At 40.5% G+C, this 17,032-nt stretch overlaps 1 protein-coding gene across 15 annotated transcripts in view; it reads left to right on the forward strand.

Annotated features, from left to right (window-relative positions):
- Nucleotides 1–17,032, forward strand: part of CNKSR2 (connector enhancer of kinase suppressor of Ras 2) — a 237,273-nt gene that overhangs the window by 98,572 nt on the left and 121,669 nt on the right. For 7 of the 15 annotated variants that reach the window (XM_083501828.1, XM_083501839.1, XM_083501840.1 and 4 more), the window contains exon 1: nt 6,969–7,356. The exons of 5 other annotated variants lie outside the window; for them this stretch is intronic. In XM_083501828.1, coding sequence (XP_083357954.1) covers nt 6,984–7,356 — 373 coding nt within the window. In that variant the 5' untranslated portion in view covers nt 6,969–6,983. Of the gene's footprint in view, nt 1–5,825; nt 6,862–6,968; nt 7,357–17,032 lie in introns of those variants that run through there. 3 more of the 15 variants (XM_083501842.1, XM_083501832.1, XM_083501835.1) reach the window with 3 other exon arrangements.

Here is a 17,032-nt window from a genome sequence, read left to right on the forward strand (position 1 = left end):
TCTTCCGATGCGCCCCTAGTGGCCCCCCGTCAGCACAAGAATTTCTGCTTGCACAGCACAATATTCTCCCCCTTCTTGCACCCCCCAAAGTTTGTTCTAGGTGCTTACCAGCCCTCTGGAGCAGATTTGGGGAGGGTGTGGGCGGAGGAGAGGGAAAAGGTCCTGTTGCACAAGTAGAAACCCTTTTGCTGATGGGATAGGTTTGTTGAATATCACCCAGTGTTATCTGATGTGACTTTCTGATTAACTACATCCATAATCATTATCATTGGTCCCTGCTCAACCTACATCATTGGACTTTTACCCTTGACATTCAACACCCTTGACTTTCAGCACTGAGACCCTGTTGGATCAACTGGTTGCTATTGCTACTACCTACAGCCACTAACCTCTCTCTTGTCAGGATTTTTAGTTTTACCTTACAGCATCTGAAAGAGGAAGATGAAGGGGAAGAGACAAAGCAGCAGGGTATGACACTAAGTGCCTGAACTGGATTTTTAAAAGATGCAACAATGATTTTTATGTTGACAGTGGGCAACCCAATAAGATTTCTGCATTTTTTATTTCTGTATTGAAATCCAATACAAAAATAAAGAGATTTTCCTCCTTTGTGGCAAATCTCACATCATTATTTTTTTAAAAAAAACTACTTAAAATGATATAATTTTGCAAAAAGTGGTTGAAGTCTTTGAAATGACTGAACATCTAAATCTTATGCAGACTTAGGATGCTCTCTAAATTCGCCGAAATCAATAGACTTGATTGTACCAAGCTCTGCTTAGGAAAGTCCTCTTAATCTCTTAATAGCCTTAATGAAACCCTACATGCTTTCAATTATTAACAAATTTATGGAGGCCAATGATTTGTGTTTCAGATTATACAACAGGAGCACTGTTAAAATGTTATCATGATTAAAAGATTCAACTGACATGCATGTTTACAACTCACTAGATTTTCTTGTATTTAAGATATAGCCAAAAAGACAATCTTTGTTAAAGAAATATTGTTGTCAAGTAAAAGAACTTTGCATATCTAATGATGAACAGTTGTCATCCGTCCCCCCCCCCCCCCGGTTCAGAACATCATTTGTTTGGTCAAACCTATGTTTTCTCCAGCTTGTGCCACACCACAGATGAAAATATAAAGCTGCAGCCTTCCCATATACAAGACAAAGGGAAAAAAGCTAAAATGGCAGAGCAACATCTGATTCTTCAGACACTGTGGGTGGAGTGAGCTGTCTGAACTGTAACAGGCGCTGGATCCCAGACGAGGTGGGTAGATGCATAGCTGTTTCTCCTCCTCTCCTGGTTTTGATCTTCCCTTCCTTTGATGAATTTAGACCCACTTCATACGTTTACAAAGAAATGCTATTAGCCATCAAAGGATTTCCATTGGTGCTAACTTAACTCTCCCATGTTGAGGAGGTGCTTTTTTTAAAAAAAGCCAGTGAAATCATGGCACAATTGTGCACAGAAACAAAATAAGCAGGATAACTAAATATGTCTACATTTTGTTTTCAAAACCTGATTTACAGCGTTAACAGTTAGCTTAGTTCTGAACTTCCTAAGCCAGTGATGGGGAACCTTCAGACTACAGTGGTGCCTCACAAGACGAAATTAATCCGTTCCACGAGTCTCTTCGTCTTGCGGTTTTTTCGTCTTGCGAAGCACGGCTATTAGCGGCTTAGCAGCTATTAACGGCTTAGCGGCTTAGCGGCTATTAACGGCTTAGCTGCTTTAAGAAAAAGGAAACAAACTCGCAAGAACTCGCAAGACGTTTCGTCTTGCGAAGCAAGCCCATAGGGAAATTCGTCTTGCGAAGCAGCTCAAAAAATGCAAAACCCTTTCGTCTAGCGAGTTTTTCGTCTTGCAAGGCATTCGTCTTGCGGGGCACCACTGTATGGACCTAGTATGGCTATTTTGGGTGAACCACGCTTGCTTTTTTTTGTGCCTGACATGTTTTTGAAATATCAAGTGGTACATATATACTTATAAATGAATGAATGAATGAATGAATGAATGTCTGGTGTCACTTGTCAAAGTAACCCATGGAGGCTTGGCCACTTCTTAATCTGGTCCTCTGGCTAAATCCTACTCCCCAAATTGATTTCAATGGGCTTCAGTACATCTGACACTGCATAGAGAGGCCTGCATTTCAACTTTTGATTTTTGCCTTGTTTTTCTATGTCTGAAAATAATGAAACTATGTTTATCATTTGCAACAAAAATAAGTATGTCCAGATTTATTAGCTAGCACTAATTTTTTTTTGGGGGGGGGGTATTGTAAAGCACAGGACATGGTAAGATAATGAATAAAATTCAATTTCAACAAATGTATTTTTCCATTTGGCCAGGATATCATCGTGTCAGTGTTTTGCCATAAATGTGGCCATGAGAGAATGTAAAGGAGCCGTATCAGTTTACAGAGGAAAAATGTGCAGCTGTGCTCATTTGTTGGATGGGATATAACTGTCTTCCCTTAAGGAAGTGCTTCTGTTTTGAAGATGCTGCACTCAAAAGAGAAGAGCATTTCCCCCCAGAATGGAATAGAACAGTCTTCCCTCAGGGATATGCCTCTGTTTCAAGAATGTTGCACATTCCCAGCAGTCCAGAAGCAATGCATTTTATGCATTTGCACCACCCAAAGAGTGGAATCATTGTCATACTGTGCTTTCTGGTAAGGAGTTCTACAGACATCACAGGCACATACCGGACAGTGCCATGAAATCACTGGTGGCATGAAAGATTTTCCATGACTGCTAACAGCTTACATGAAACAAACACAGCGACCTACTACTACTACTACTACTACTACTAATAATAATAATAATAATTTATTATTTATACCCTGCCCATCTGGCTGGGCCTCCCCAGCCACTCTGGGCGGCTTCCATAGAAACCAAAATTACAGTAAAATATCACACGTTAAAAACTTCCCTGAACAGGGCTGCCTTAAGATGTCTTCTGAATGTCAGGTAGTTGTTTATCGCTTTGACATCTGCTGGATGTCAATCTGCTGGATGTCAATCTGTAATGATGGAACTCCTATGGACACTGAAACTGACTAGTTTCAAGCTGAGAAGCTTCTGATACTCTGCTCTGAGACTACTCAGTTTCAGTCTCTTTCCAAATTTCCTCTTTATACAGCGCGAATTTCTCAAGTAATAGAGTACACATAGTTCCCTCCTCTAAAAGCAAGGGTAGGGGAGCAAAACACAAATATGGTTAAACCTCCCCTTCCATAGCAAGATACCATCACCATGGCAGCACAGTTTTCTGTTGCCATTCATTAAATGCAGAATAGATATCATGCTATTGCTATGTAGGGCATTACATAGGACTCATGAGGCATGAAATCCACAACCCCCTACCCCCGATAAAAAAAGGAACAGTAAGCTTAAGAACTGGTAGCTTGCTGTCTTTCCAGCATGCCCCAAAGCTGTCTTCGGGGCAGCTGCTCCACCTTGCATAGTGGTAGGGCTGGCCCTATGGCCATTGACCATCTGGATATGGCTTAGGGATGTCCGGACAAACGATACAGAATCTTCCTGCCTGAAAATCTGTTGCTAAAATGTTAGGCTCTTTATTTGCTTTTTAAGTCATCTTGCATAGATATACACAGAGTATTTTTCTATCCTCTTTATATAAAAATGTTGAGCAGAAAACATGAGTCATATGTATTAACAGTTACATTTTGTTCTGGGCTAATCCCACTTCTCAGCTTTAAGGAAGAAAAGATTAAGAAATGGTGGCATGTACTCAATTATCTGCAGCCATTTTAATTCCTGTACAAACATACCTAACTTTTCACACAGGAACAGAGCTAAAAGCTAACTAACTGTTGACCAAAATAGTATCTGTACAACCATACAAGGGATGGGGTGCAATTCACATTACACAATCTACCACTGTCTATATTTTATTTTTGAGGTGGAGTGATGGGCATACGTAAACTCATACAAGAGGTAAAAAAAATTACACACTTGTTTTGGGACAGAATTCTCTTACCAACATCTTACCAAGTCATGAATTTGCACCATTGTACCCAGGCATAGAACCCCTCACTTGCCTTGTTAATTTCATCAGCTAATTTATTTCATCAGAACCTAAATCTGCCTCCTTTCCAATTCTGCCTTGGGGTTCTTTCCACCTTAACAGCACCATCATGTGTACGGGTAAATATTATATTTAATATATAAAATAAGTAGGGGAGAAAATGTTCCATGTTATTTTCTGGGCAATATAAATCTATATTAACATACTAGCAGAGCAGCAATTATTCTTCAAACATGTTGTCATTAATTTAGCTAAAGGCACTTGCTTTATTATTTATAACATATAAACATAAACAATAAAAATATATATAAAAGCCACAATGGGTATGTTCCACTGAAACCACTGGAACAACTTAATTGTTACTTAAGGCCCATTGCCTTCAGAATGATTGGCAGCACAACTCTCTGCATGTTTACTCAGGAGTCAATTCTACTGTGGTCAGTGTGATTTATTATCATATTAGTCAGAAGAACCTTCAGCTGGAGAGTGGCCATCATTTTTTTTCTGTTGTTTCTGACCTGAATCCAAATGGTGATAATAAAACATGATAATTTATCAGCCTAGAAGTTAGGTCCTAGCTTTGCTCCTCATAGTGGAGGCCATCTTGGTACTTCTTGACATACGGGGCTAAAAGTAGCTGGTGCTGTATTTTCTGTGTTGCCTTCTAAACATGCCTTGGTAGCCATACATTGTGTGAAGAATGAGGAAGAGAAGTAATTAGGATAGGTGAGAGAATGTCACCTTTCTGTATCATCCTCTAACTGTATTTACATTTATAAGGCCCTTGTTTTTCTGCCCCATCTGCTTTCTTTTTCTTCTCATCACCTTTCTCACATTTTGTTATCCCTGTAAGCTATTACTGGGCCTCATTTACTTCTCCCAGCAACTGACCTTTTCACCCTCTGCTTTGCCACTCTACTCTTCCTACCTCCTTCTTTGCAAAGCACTGTAGCATCTCCCTCTGTTGCTGCAGCAACATGGCAACTTATCCGAGTCTCAGCACTGAACTTTCGTAACCTTCATGCTTACCCAGACCACCTTCAATTACTATCGGTTTCACCCTTCACTGCCCCATCTTCCTTCATCCTTGATCAAACCTTATCTTATCCCTGTATCTTTGATCCTATATGAACACTTACAGGAGTCAATTTCACAAAATCGATGAGGCTTACCTCTGCATAAATGCATTTTTTGACCAGGGGAAGCTCAAACGCCCATGAATTCTGTAGACTTTTCAATAAGCAATGCAATTCAGTGATCTGTATAGCACCTGGCATGCTGCTGGAACTGAATTATTGTTGAATAATAGCAAGAAGGCCTGTCCAGAAAGATATTCCCCTCCCAGGGGGCCACACATGCCTGAAAGGGAGTTCTTAATACAGGGAAAGATGTGATTTCTGGAATCAGAGCAATTTAAAGATAACAGCATTTATTGTTCTGTGCCATCCATCACATACTGTACATTGAGCAGCCAAATAAGGAAATAACCATTCCTTTGGAGGTCCATTTATTCTGACAGCTTCCGAATGCTGATCTAAAGTATGTGAAATAGAATCATCCTAATAAAAAATGATGTTCCTATCCCCCTCCCCACCCTGAGCCAAGGGCTTTTCTCAGCAATTACCTTCCTAGCCCACACAGAAATACCTAATCCGCTCTCCGCGCAGCCACCCCCGCCCCGCTGGATTTCCTCCCCCTCGGTAATGTATGCATCATAACCTTATGGTAATTCCCTCCTCCGTTCCCCTGGGAAGAGCTTTAAAGTCAGGAAACGCTGGAGGGATAAGCAGGCGCCTCGCTCCGCCAGGCAGGTGCTGCACCTACCGCCGAGGCCTCGCGCTGCTTCGGTGCAGGGAGTCTTCGCGCACTCCTCCCCCCTTCCCCGCGGGAGGGGATGCGCGCGCGCGCCCTCCCTCCTACGCTCCCTTTCACTCCCTCCGACTCCATAGCAGCGCGAGGAGGGCATCTCTCTCCGGGCGCTCGAACCGCCGCTTGCAAGTCCCACATGCAGCCCCCTCCCCAGGGCGCTCAGGGGGCCGCTTGACTTCAGATATTTTCGGCTCTGAACTCTCGTCATTTCCGCCAGTGTGAGAGAGGTGGGGGCTGCGAGGGGAGCGAGAGAGAGAGAGACAGAGAAAGGAAAACGCGCGGCAAGCGTGCAGCTCCGCGAGGGAACAGCTCTGGGAACAAACGCGGCGAGAGCGCGGGGCTCCCGGCGTCGCTGCTGCCGCCGCCGCCGCTCCATTAAGCGCCCTCGGTGCTCGTGAGCAGCGCCGGACAACGTCCCCCAGCATCCTGGAGCAGCAGCAGCCGCCGCCGCCGCCTCTCGCCCGCAGGTCAGAGGGGGCGGCAGGCAGGAGGCGTCGGAGCGTGCGGGTGCAGCAGCAGCCCTCTTCTCCCGCTCCCTGCTGAGGAGGCAACATGAACTGAAAGCCCCCAGAGGCGCCGATACGCACACGCGCGCAGCCGCGCGCCACACCGACCCGCTCACACACAAGCGAGAGGAGACGAGCCGTGAGAGGAAGGCGAGGATTTTTTTTCTTTCCCCAGGCAGCCTCGCTGCTCCTGCTTTCTCCGCTCTCCGCCGTTTCGCGCCTTAACCGGCAAGAAGCTGAAATACGACCCCCACAACCCCTCAAAACCCCCAACTCTACCGCGGCTCGTAGGCCAGCTGGACCCGCCACCCGCCTTTCTTTTCGCGGTTTCTGAGGAGGAGACACCACTTCTCGCAAAGTTTGCCCCATGGCGCTCATTATGGAACCTGTCAGTAAATGGACCCCGAGCCAAGTGGTGGACTGGATGAAAGGTAAAGAGCAAGCTCAGGGGCGGCGGCGGGAGGTGGCTGGGTGCCCCCCGGCCTCCCCTCCCTCTGAGGGAACGGCGTGGCTTGCCTTCCCCTCGCATGTTTGAGTGTCATGGGAGAGTTGAATGTTGGAAAAGCTGGCTGGATGTCTTAAGCAGGTTCTCGACGTTAGACGCACAGAGGCGGCAGCTCGGCTCGAGCTGGCTTTCTGGGTTTGCCATTCGTTTTTAGGTTTTGGTTTTGCTTCGTGTCCCCGTGGACTCGAGGCGCCGCTTGGCAGGTGCTGTTTGCTGTCTCGCGGGGCGAATGGAGGAAGACACCCCACCGCGCCTTCCCAGCCTCATCTCGCGCTTTTGTGTCGCCCTGGGCAGAGGCTCAGCTGCTCACTGCAGGCTAACTTAGGGGGCCTCCAGTGTAGCGCCCGGACATCTACTTCTGACCTCATCCGAGCCATGCAGTTGCCTCGAGCCACATCTTCCAGCCTCCCATTCATTTACGGTACTTAGTTCTTGGGCAGTTAGGATACCGACCCCTCGTTCCCCCGGTTAGGCGACGAGCTGAGATTGGAGTGGCTTTTTTTAAAACAAAACAAAACAAAACATTTAGCAAAGATAGATTAAAAGCCCCGATCGCCAGACGAAATAGAAATTTAAAAAGCAACAACTACCTAAGGAGGTTAATTTGGAAAAGGAAGGCTAAGGGCGTTTAATAAGCGTAATCATAATACCCTGTGGCTGTTTGTAAATATGCCTTCCATTCGGAGCACTTGGCGAAATGCGAGCCAGCGACCCAGAATGGCCAAGAGGCCATATGGAACTGTGGAGGAATGCTAAAACAATCCTGGCCATGGGGCGAGGAGCGGTGATGGAGGAGGATGACAAGGGAGATAGTGGAGAGCAGGTGCCAAGACGCAGCAGCGCCTCTTGAGGAGAGGGGCTGCAATAACAGCTCCAGCATACTGGAGGAACGGTGGCTCTGGTGGTGGCGTGACCTGGCAAGGGAGGGAGCAGCTGGGACGACAGCCCTGCATGGGCCTTGCAAAGCTGATCTCCGGGTCAGAGTGCTGGGAAGGTGGCACAGCATCACATGTCATGGGAAGCATGTGCGCTGTGAAACAAAACTACTGGAGGAAGGAGGGTGAACGGAGAACATGGTGTGTTTGCATCTCATAGAGAGTGACAGTCTGGTGTCCTTTAAAATGGTACATACATTGACTTGTACTGCTGCTCCTAAGCATTCCACTTGTTTCCCTTCAAGCCAAGCAAGGAGCACCACAATAGCAGCTGAGCTGCTGTAGCACTCACTTTCAGCAGCTGTCTTTTTGTCATTCCCATTTTGCTCTTTTAGCCCTGCTGGCATCACTTGTGAGGTTGGAATGAGATTTCTTTTAGTCGTCTCTCTCTAGCTTTCCTCCACTAGCAATTGTCAGTCCATTGTCCATTCCTAGCATCATTTTTTATTATTGATAGCATCAGAAACAGAGCTTTTTTTAAGGATGTGGGCTTAGATACTGCTATTTACCTGCTAGTTAAAGCCATTGCTTTATTTGTGGGTTGTAACTTTGAGGAAACTGCCTTTTTTATTTTTACATGGCTGATAAAATGAGAAATTGTGCCTCACCTCTTCGTTACATCCAGCTGCTGCTTGACTGAAACAGCTGAGGTCCATCTGTGGCCCACTCTTAAACACACTCTAGCTCTGTTGAATGCTGTGAACTTAAGTCTGCTTAAACATGCATAGCATTGCACTGTAAGCTTAGTAGCCACTGTTGTCAAATGTGCTTCTATCTCTTTCAGTAGATATGCTCCCCTACTTTTCAAGGAGAGCGTGTTTCAGTCAGCACTCTTGAAACAGGCAGTTTCTTGCCATTTAGTATTTTGCTTACTCACTGTTTGGTAGTGGCTTGGCAGGGAATATATACTTAAACCTCATTGATTTCAGTGGGAGCTTTTCAGACTGATTCAGTACATGTTTCCAGTACATTATTTTCTCTGAAGTAATTTCCAGTTTATTAAATAGGATTTACTCTCAGGAAATGTGTGATTAGGATCACAGCTCCAAACATGTGAAAGATGCTTGTATTTGTCTTTATTTTAAAATTAAAATTCTAGGTGGTTTAGATTTTTTAAATTCATGTGTAAAAAAAATTACATCAACTTTCTACACAATGTGTCTCAATAGATTGGTTTAGCTACAGTTTCATTTTGTAACATTTCCTTGAAGGCTCCAAGATGTGATAAGTATTACAAGAGGACAAGTGTGTGTACAGTGGTGGTGGTGGTTTTTTGTAAGAGCAGTAATATTCTTTTTTTAAAACATCCCATGTCATTTTCCAAACATGGAGCTTCTGAATGAAGCATTGGAAATCAATATTTCATTGTGAAATGTATCACAGAATATGAAATTATGCCTGCTTATCCCGAGCACCCAAGGATATACTTTGAGGCTTTTAGCATAAATAGCCCATATTTTAAGATACATTGTTTATACTGGCATTGCTTTTGGCTATACTTATCATCTTTCTGCTTGTTTGCCTTCCCAGTGTAAAAACAACAATATGAACATATGAATGTGGGTTACAAGAAAGGCTTTCATGTATTAGAGATAACTCCAGTTTTCATATTTATTTTATAAAATCCCAAGTATGGAAACTGGAGTTCTCTAATCCTAGCTTGTAGCGTGAATAAATCTAGCTAGTATCAAATATATCTGTGAAGCTGGTGCAATTGAATGACTGATTTATGAAGAACTGCTATGTTGTGGGCATTATTTCTCAGACTTCTTTACCTTGCTAATGCATGGCAATTTCATCCTTAAAACTTGAGGCATATGGTCTTAGTTATTTAACTCTTGTAAGTATTTCCATAAATAGTTATGTAAGCCTGTTTAATAATGCTTATTAACTATATACACAGTTCCTGAAACAGGGCAATGATTTGCTGTTCAGCAAAACTGCAAAACAGTAGACAGTATTATGGTAAAATGCTTCATAAAAATGGAAGGTCTAATACTTTGACCTTATTCTATTGGAATCAATGAAACTAGTTCATTTCATTACCATTCAGTTGATGCCTACTTAGAACATTTGGTTTGTGAATTGGTTGTGTATGTGCATATTGTGCATGTAATGCATGGGACAACATGGCCATGTTCTTTGCAACATTAAACAGATGGATTGGGAAATATCATTTGCTTTTTGCATTTTAAATGGTTGTGACTTGCCTCAAGATCCCTGGGGTGTTGTTTGGGGGATTTTTTTGTTGCGGGGATTGTTGCTGTTGCGTTTCTGGGTCTTTATTTTAGATCAATCCTACTTAGAATTAAGTTCAGTGTGGCTTACTTTCAGGTCATGAGGTATAGGACAGAGGTCTGAATATTTTGACTAATAAAGCAGAAGTTACAAGCCTATACCTCTAAGTTTAATTTGTGTAGTACTAGTGACTGGTTTCCCTGTTTAAAAAACTGCTGTTTGTGTTTCTAAAAGAAAATCAATTAGCTATTTTCCTGTTTTTTCTTTACTGGTATATCCACTTCACACTTAATGGACTTGGGAAGAGAAGATAATAGTAGCCCAAACTCACTTATGTGCACAAACGAGTTTTCAAAAACATTAACATGCTTGAAAGTATCCTATATTATGACTTCATTGTTTTTCCTCACCAGAGTCTGTTTTTATGAATACCAAAAAGCGCACTTGCTCATTAAGAAATGTGTTTAGCTAAAATAAAATAAGCATTATTCTTGCATGGGGCATGCCATTGTGTGACAAAAACTTTTGGTTTTCTTTCTGTGTTTACAGCTGTAGTTTTTCTCTATTCCCACTTCCATGTACCCTGAGGCTTCTGTTAGTACTATAGAGATTGAAAATATGGGGAGGAGAAGCAGAAGAACCAAATCTTATGTCCAGTCACAGGAGGATTGCAGGAAAAGTTTACATATGAACAAACATCATAGAAACATTTAATCTTTTCATTTGTAGAAACCCTGGTCTCTGTCATGGTAGATCATTTGTCTGAGAAAGGCTCACAGCTGCCAGTTCAGGTGGAAGGCAGGATAATTGGGAGTGCTGCCACCTAGCAGATCTACTCATGTGTAAATTTTGTTGTAGGTTTCAAAGGTATAACTTAAGCCAGGGCATACCATTGTAATGAATTTTAATATAGCCTTATGCCATGCAGCTTTATAATTTCCTGACTACACAAGCTGCTATAATATCAGTTATTAAAAGTTTGTTTATCTGACTTCTGATTAGATCTAATATGCAGCAGTGTACATTATTTGAATTCTTACAACATAAACCTTATGTGGAAAAAGCACTGTGAGATGTACTAATATTATAAATATATTACAATAATACATAAGAATTATTTTGTGACTTCTTCTGCTGTGACATTTCTGGAATATACTGCAGGCCTTTAATGACAATGGGGACTGTTGGGGCTGTGGTGCAGTGTTTTGAGAAAGGACTACAGATCCAGGGAGCTTCCTTTCAAGCTGTTCAAGGCTTCCAGGTTGCAGCATGGAGGATCTTGCACTAAGTCCTGCAGCTCCTCTCCTACCGAGAAGCACCTCATTTATTATTTTTAAGTTGAATTGATGAGAAGGAGGAAGTGTGCTCCCTTAACTATGAGTTGCCTGCAACTCTGAGTAAGCAGGTTCTATTAATGCAACAGAATTTCTTCTTCTTCCTATGCCCCTCCTGCATGCCCTGAAAACCTGGAGGGTCTCCTAACCTTCTGGAGCTGATTCTGAGGGTGTGTGGGTAGCTGCAGGAAGAGAGGAAGTGGAAGTCTGTTCCACGCATGCAATGGCAGCTGCATCCCTCACTTCAAAGAAAGTTTTGTCTCCTGTGTGAAGCTTGCATATAACACTCTTCTGCAACAGTGCTGTAAAATTTCCACTTCTGATTATTTTCTGTGTAGGCTTCTAAATTTGATGGAATGTAGCTCACAGTAACAAAGTATGCACACAATGCACAGGTATGTTGTAGCAGCGCACACTATTTTCACAAATTCCAAATTCCAATGCATATATCAGTGCAAGCTGTGTGTACAAATTACAGTGGACCCCAATAAATTTATTGAATTGGGTTTCAATACTTTTTCTGGATACACCCTGGCATACATTGCAATTGAATCTGTCATAAATATTGTCCTTGAACTGAGCGGCATAGCATCTTAACATACTGCTTCTGATATCAAATATAGACTTTTTGGGGTGGGATTATATGCATATTTAATCCCCCACCAAAGTTGAGGGGTGAAATTACATTGACCCATGGTGCAGTGAGATACAGAAGGGCTCAAATTAACATTTTGCCCCTGGACTATCAGAATCTTTAAAAGAGCCTGCCTTTGTTTGTAAGGGCTGACCTTATTATGTCTCTTAATAAATAAATCAAGCCAGGTATTTAATGTCTTGCTCTCTTGTTCTTCAATATTGAATGCATGAAGAACATGACAGTAGGGAATGTAATGATGGAAATGTCAACATTTGCCCTGAAGCAATAAGAAAACATGGATGAATGACTCAAGACTATTTTATAACACATTGTAATTTATAATTAACATAGGTGTGATGCTTATTTCCTACATATGAATGGCTGAGGAGTAACTTTCATAAATTTTAAGTATTGTGCCATCATAAATCTAGCAAGAGCACTGGTACTTGGCCCCCAATCTTTCCTATCTTTGATTTTAGGATTAAGTTATTGAACTAGATGGACTAACAATTAACTGAAATATGTGCTTATCACTATGCTGTTTTGTGATACAAGAGATCTGAAACTGCTGATACCCAGCCTTGAAATATTATTTGATTGGACTATGGAGGAGGGTAAGGTATTAATAGTCTCCCAGATAAACCACCTGTTGCTGAAATAGTTTTGCAGCTGATATCTTGTGTTGTGGAAATTACTTGAGTGCCAGTATATTACTGCAAAGTGATTCTACACAGCTATCAAACATGTATTTTGAAGGTACATGACAACATGAGTGGAAGTTAACATGATAGGGAGGACAGTTTGGATAATGATAATTGTAAGTGGAAATGATGCCCTTGACAGATGTGAGCTATGTGTATGTCATTCATCAGTGTAGTTATGGAGTAACTGAGAGAGCTTCAAAGCATTTTCTAAAGTCTGATAAGTTATACATTCTGTTTTGAAGTGATGATTAAATGCATATTGTCAGGAATTATTTAGATTCTTGTTTAATTTTGTTTTTGTGTTCATTTTCTGTAAAATGAATATATATCACAGGTGATATTCTTCATATTACTAAGTCAGGATATTGGCATATTTTTAGATATACTTAATAGAAAAAGTGTATTTGAACTGTTCTTGCAATTAGCAAATTGTAATTTTCAGGTAACAAAAAAACAGGATCAATTCAACTATTGCATTGCTTTATAGTAGTTATTGTTCCAAAGCAATCTGGTTTTACTGTGTTTTCCTAGCTTTCCACTGATCCAATCCTTCACATGAATTAATCCACCTTTGAGCTAGCTGAAATAGTAGTCTCTGTTGTGGTTGTGTAGTTTGGAGCAGAAAAAATGGGGAGAGGAGCAATGGCATTTGGCATTTCAATCTCAGAAAGAAGTGATCTGGCAGGCTTAGAAAATTGGCCTTAGGAAAGGGGCCTTCCTCCTTAACAGAACCTTGGAGGATAGGGGAAAGAGAACATGACTCTTGCTGCCAGCTGGCTCTCAACAAAATGATCTGTGGAGAAGAGACTTTAAGAGGTGTTTGCATTTGCAGTGATATTTTGTTCTTTCAATGACTATCAGTCAAGCTGAGAAAGAACAGAAATATCGTTCGTAAATATGTTGTCTTTTCACAATATTATTCTGTGTGTTTCTGTGTGGTTATTGCTTGTTATGTCTTCCATAAACCTAGTCCATTGATTGGGCCTACAAATAAAACAAACACATGAGATTTATTATAAGCTTCAAATAGCCCCAATCAGGTTTCGGTTTTGTTATAAAGAACCCAGCTGCTTCTGCTTCTGTTATGATTATTATTTGCTTAGCATTGTATCTAGTTGCTTGCATAGACCTAAAACTCATATATTTGCTTTGTGTGTCAGCTAACTTCTAACACACACCAATACTAAATGCTACTGATATAGTTTGCTATTATTATTTAACATATTACTTAAAGTATATGCTTGTTAATAAATAATATATAAGAACAAAAATACTGCTCTAAAAACTATGGTTAGCATACGTTAGGTGAAGTTTTCAACATTAATAAGCAAACAACAAATTTGGCACAAACTGATAAGCAGCAGAAGACCACTCTTTTGGCCATTGTTTAACATGCAAGACTAAGCTGGGATGGTTGGAAGAAACACTTGGGGATAAACAAACAAACATTAGCACAATACTCACAATAAAAATACAGTAATAATTTCAGAAGTTATTGGTTTTACTAGCAAAACCATCACTTATCACACATGACTCTGGGATACAGGCATAATATTTTCAATCTCTAACCCTTTCTACGATACTTAATATAAAATTTCACGTGGTGTTCATTGTTTCATCCGGCATTCCCTTTCCTCAGCAACAGGTCTGGCAACTGTTACAGATACATTGTATACAAGTCATATATGTATGTTTATTGATGTTCAGCAAATAATACTATTGAATAGAAAAGTGAAGAAGTATCGATAAATACATCAGCTGAGACTAAAACCTTTGGCCTCTCACTTAAGAACAACCCTGCAATGATCAACACCCAATGCAGGCCATGGGGCAGGGTATGGGCTTGTTCCCCTGGACAGTGTTAACCAATTTGAGGAAAACATAACTGCCATGTCACATATTTTTTTGCATGCCCAAATTCTCAGCTTCAGTTTGAGATATTTTACATAAGGAACCAGGGCTAAACAAAACTGCTGCTTGAAATGTCTAAGAATGGGCATTGGGTCATTAAATTTGGAAGGCTGTTAGTTTCCTAAAGTATCTGTGTATTGACCATGCTATTCACAAGATATGTTGGATTTTCAAAACAACCCTATGACACAGGACACAATGCATTTGGGCTGTTTTACACTTTAACTATTTTTACTATTTGAGGAAACAATGTTAAGCACAATAATATTTTAAACTAATATATTGATTGCCTTATATAATGAGGGTTTCCCCCAACAGTTATCAAAATCTTGCAAATCTTAATGAAGCCGGTCATACTACAAAAGCTAACTGCTATGTTTCCAGTGCTTAGTAATAGTAAATGTTAATGCTATTAATAATTTTATTTCTACATATATATAAGAATATATAAGAGGTGTTCCCCCTCCCTAGCTAGACTGATATTTAGAATGTGTCAGTATCACAAGAATTGCATCCTTAGCTTTGTATACAAACGCTTTGAGATTCTGGGAATTTCAACAATTATGTAAGTTTCCTGTATAGTTCTTAATTGTTTTTTTCTTCAGATTTCCATGCAGTTTGTATTTTTACAGATTTCCATGCAATTTTGTATGTCTGCTATATATTTTGCCCGTCTGTCTGTTCTCCATGCATTTGATTTTTTTTTAATGATATTTATTAAAGTTTCAAAAAAAAAGAATTACGTGAATTAAAAAAGAAGAAAAAGAAAGACAAAAGAAAAAATAAAAGAAAAAATACAAATACTAAAAAGATAAAAAACACTAAAAAATACACCAGTCTTTCCATACCTTACATTCATTTCCTTGTTTCCCTGACCTCCTCACGCCTCCCTTTTTTGTATTCCAATTCAGTTAGTTAATTCAGCAACTTCTTTCCCTCTTTGTTTTTATCTTAGTTCTTTAACATAATATATTACAACTTTGGATTCTCACCTGTTAACAATCCATTTTTACATACACCTTTATAACACTGCTGCTTAAACCACTTAACTTCATTCTGACATCATTCTAACATTCATTAATTTTGCAATATTTCTGTAAATAGTCTTTAAATTTCTTCCAGTCTTCTTCCACCGACTCTTCTCCCTGGTCTGTTCTCCATGCATTTGAATTCCTTTTGTGATATGGTTGCCAAACTTAGTGTGACAGTTCCCAAAGTGGAGAAGCCAATTTTTGTTTGTTTGATTAACATTGTGTACCATTTTGAATTAAGATGGTGGACTGAAATGTTCCAAACTGCAGCAATTTTGATGCCTATGGAGTTAGCATGGCCTATTTGATGTGACGGTTGCTAAGATCAATGAGTGCGTTTTTGGCCTATGTTTGGACAGACACCATTTTGAATCAAGATGGTGGACTGATCCATTCTAAACAGCACTGATTTGGATGCCTCTGAATATATTGTCACCCAATTTGGCAAGACTTTTACTGAGATCAGGAAGCAGCCCTTGGTTTACTTTTAGAAATGGTTGGACCCCATTTTGAATCAAGATGGCAGAACAAACTGTTCCAAACCATGCTGATTTGTATGCCAATGAATATATTTTTCCTAAGTTTCATGTGACATCATCCAGTTTGGTCTGACAGTTACAAACTGCACCAATTTGGATGCTTCTGACAATATTGGTGCCCAATTTGGCATGATGGCTCCCAGGAGGAGGTTTTGGTCTATGTTTGGAAACTGTCAGGAACTGTTTTTGAATTACTGGTTATAACATTTAGTACCTATGTATGAACTAAAATTGGAACTTTTCTCATATACATGATTTTTTCTTAGGCGATTGAACATTTTCATTTGAACTAAATCTTACCATGTTAAAAACACTTCCAAAATATGATCCACAAGTATCAGTTAAGATGCCCCAAATAATTCTTTTAAAATCAATCAATCAATTATTGTGTGTTCATATGCTTTTTTTGGTCTAAAGGCCTCCTTCATTTTGAAAGAAACAACCTCATTTACTTATTCAGTGACTTTAATTTTTGAAAGCGAGTGGCTAACCCCTAAGATTCTATAGCCTAATATGGCTGACTTGTACAAGGATTCTGAAAGGTAATAAAATTATTACATGACTTGATCTTTAGAATATTTTCAACATTTATATCTGCCAGTACATGTGTGTAACTTGATTTTTCTCATCACTGCCCTGCCCAGGAAGTGTGTGAGAGAGGTAGGTAAGCTAAGGACTAAGACACAATGATGACTAGCTAGACATGAAATATTGTTTGCACAGCTGTATCTTGGAAATGACCAAATCGTTAAACAACTTACTGGGGGG

This window comes from Podarcis liolepis (assembly GCF_965112155.1).
Source record: "Podarcis liolepis genome assembly, chromosome: 4".
NCBI classification, from domain to species: Eukaryota; Metazoa; Chordata; class Lepidosauria; order Squamata; family Lacertidae; genus Podarcis; species Podarcis liolepis.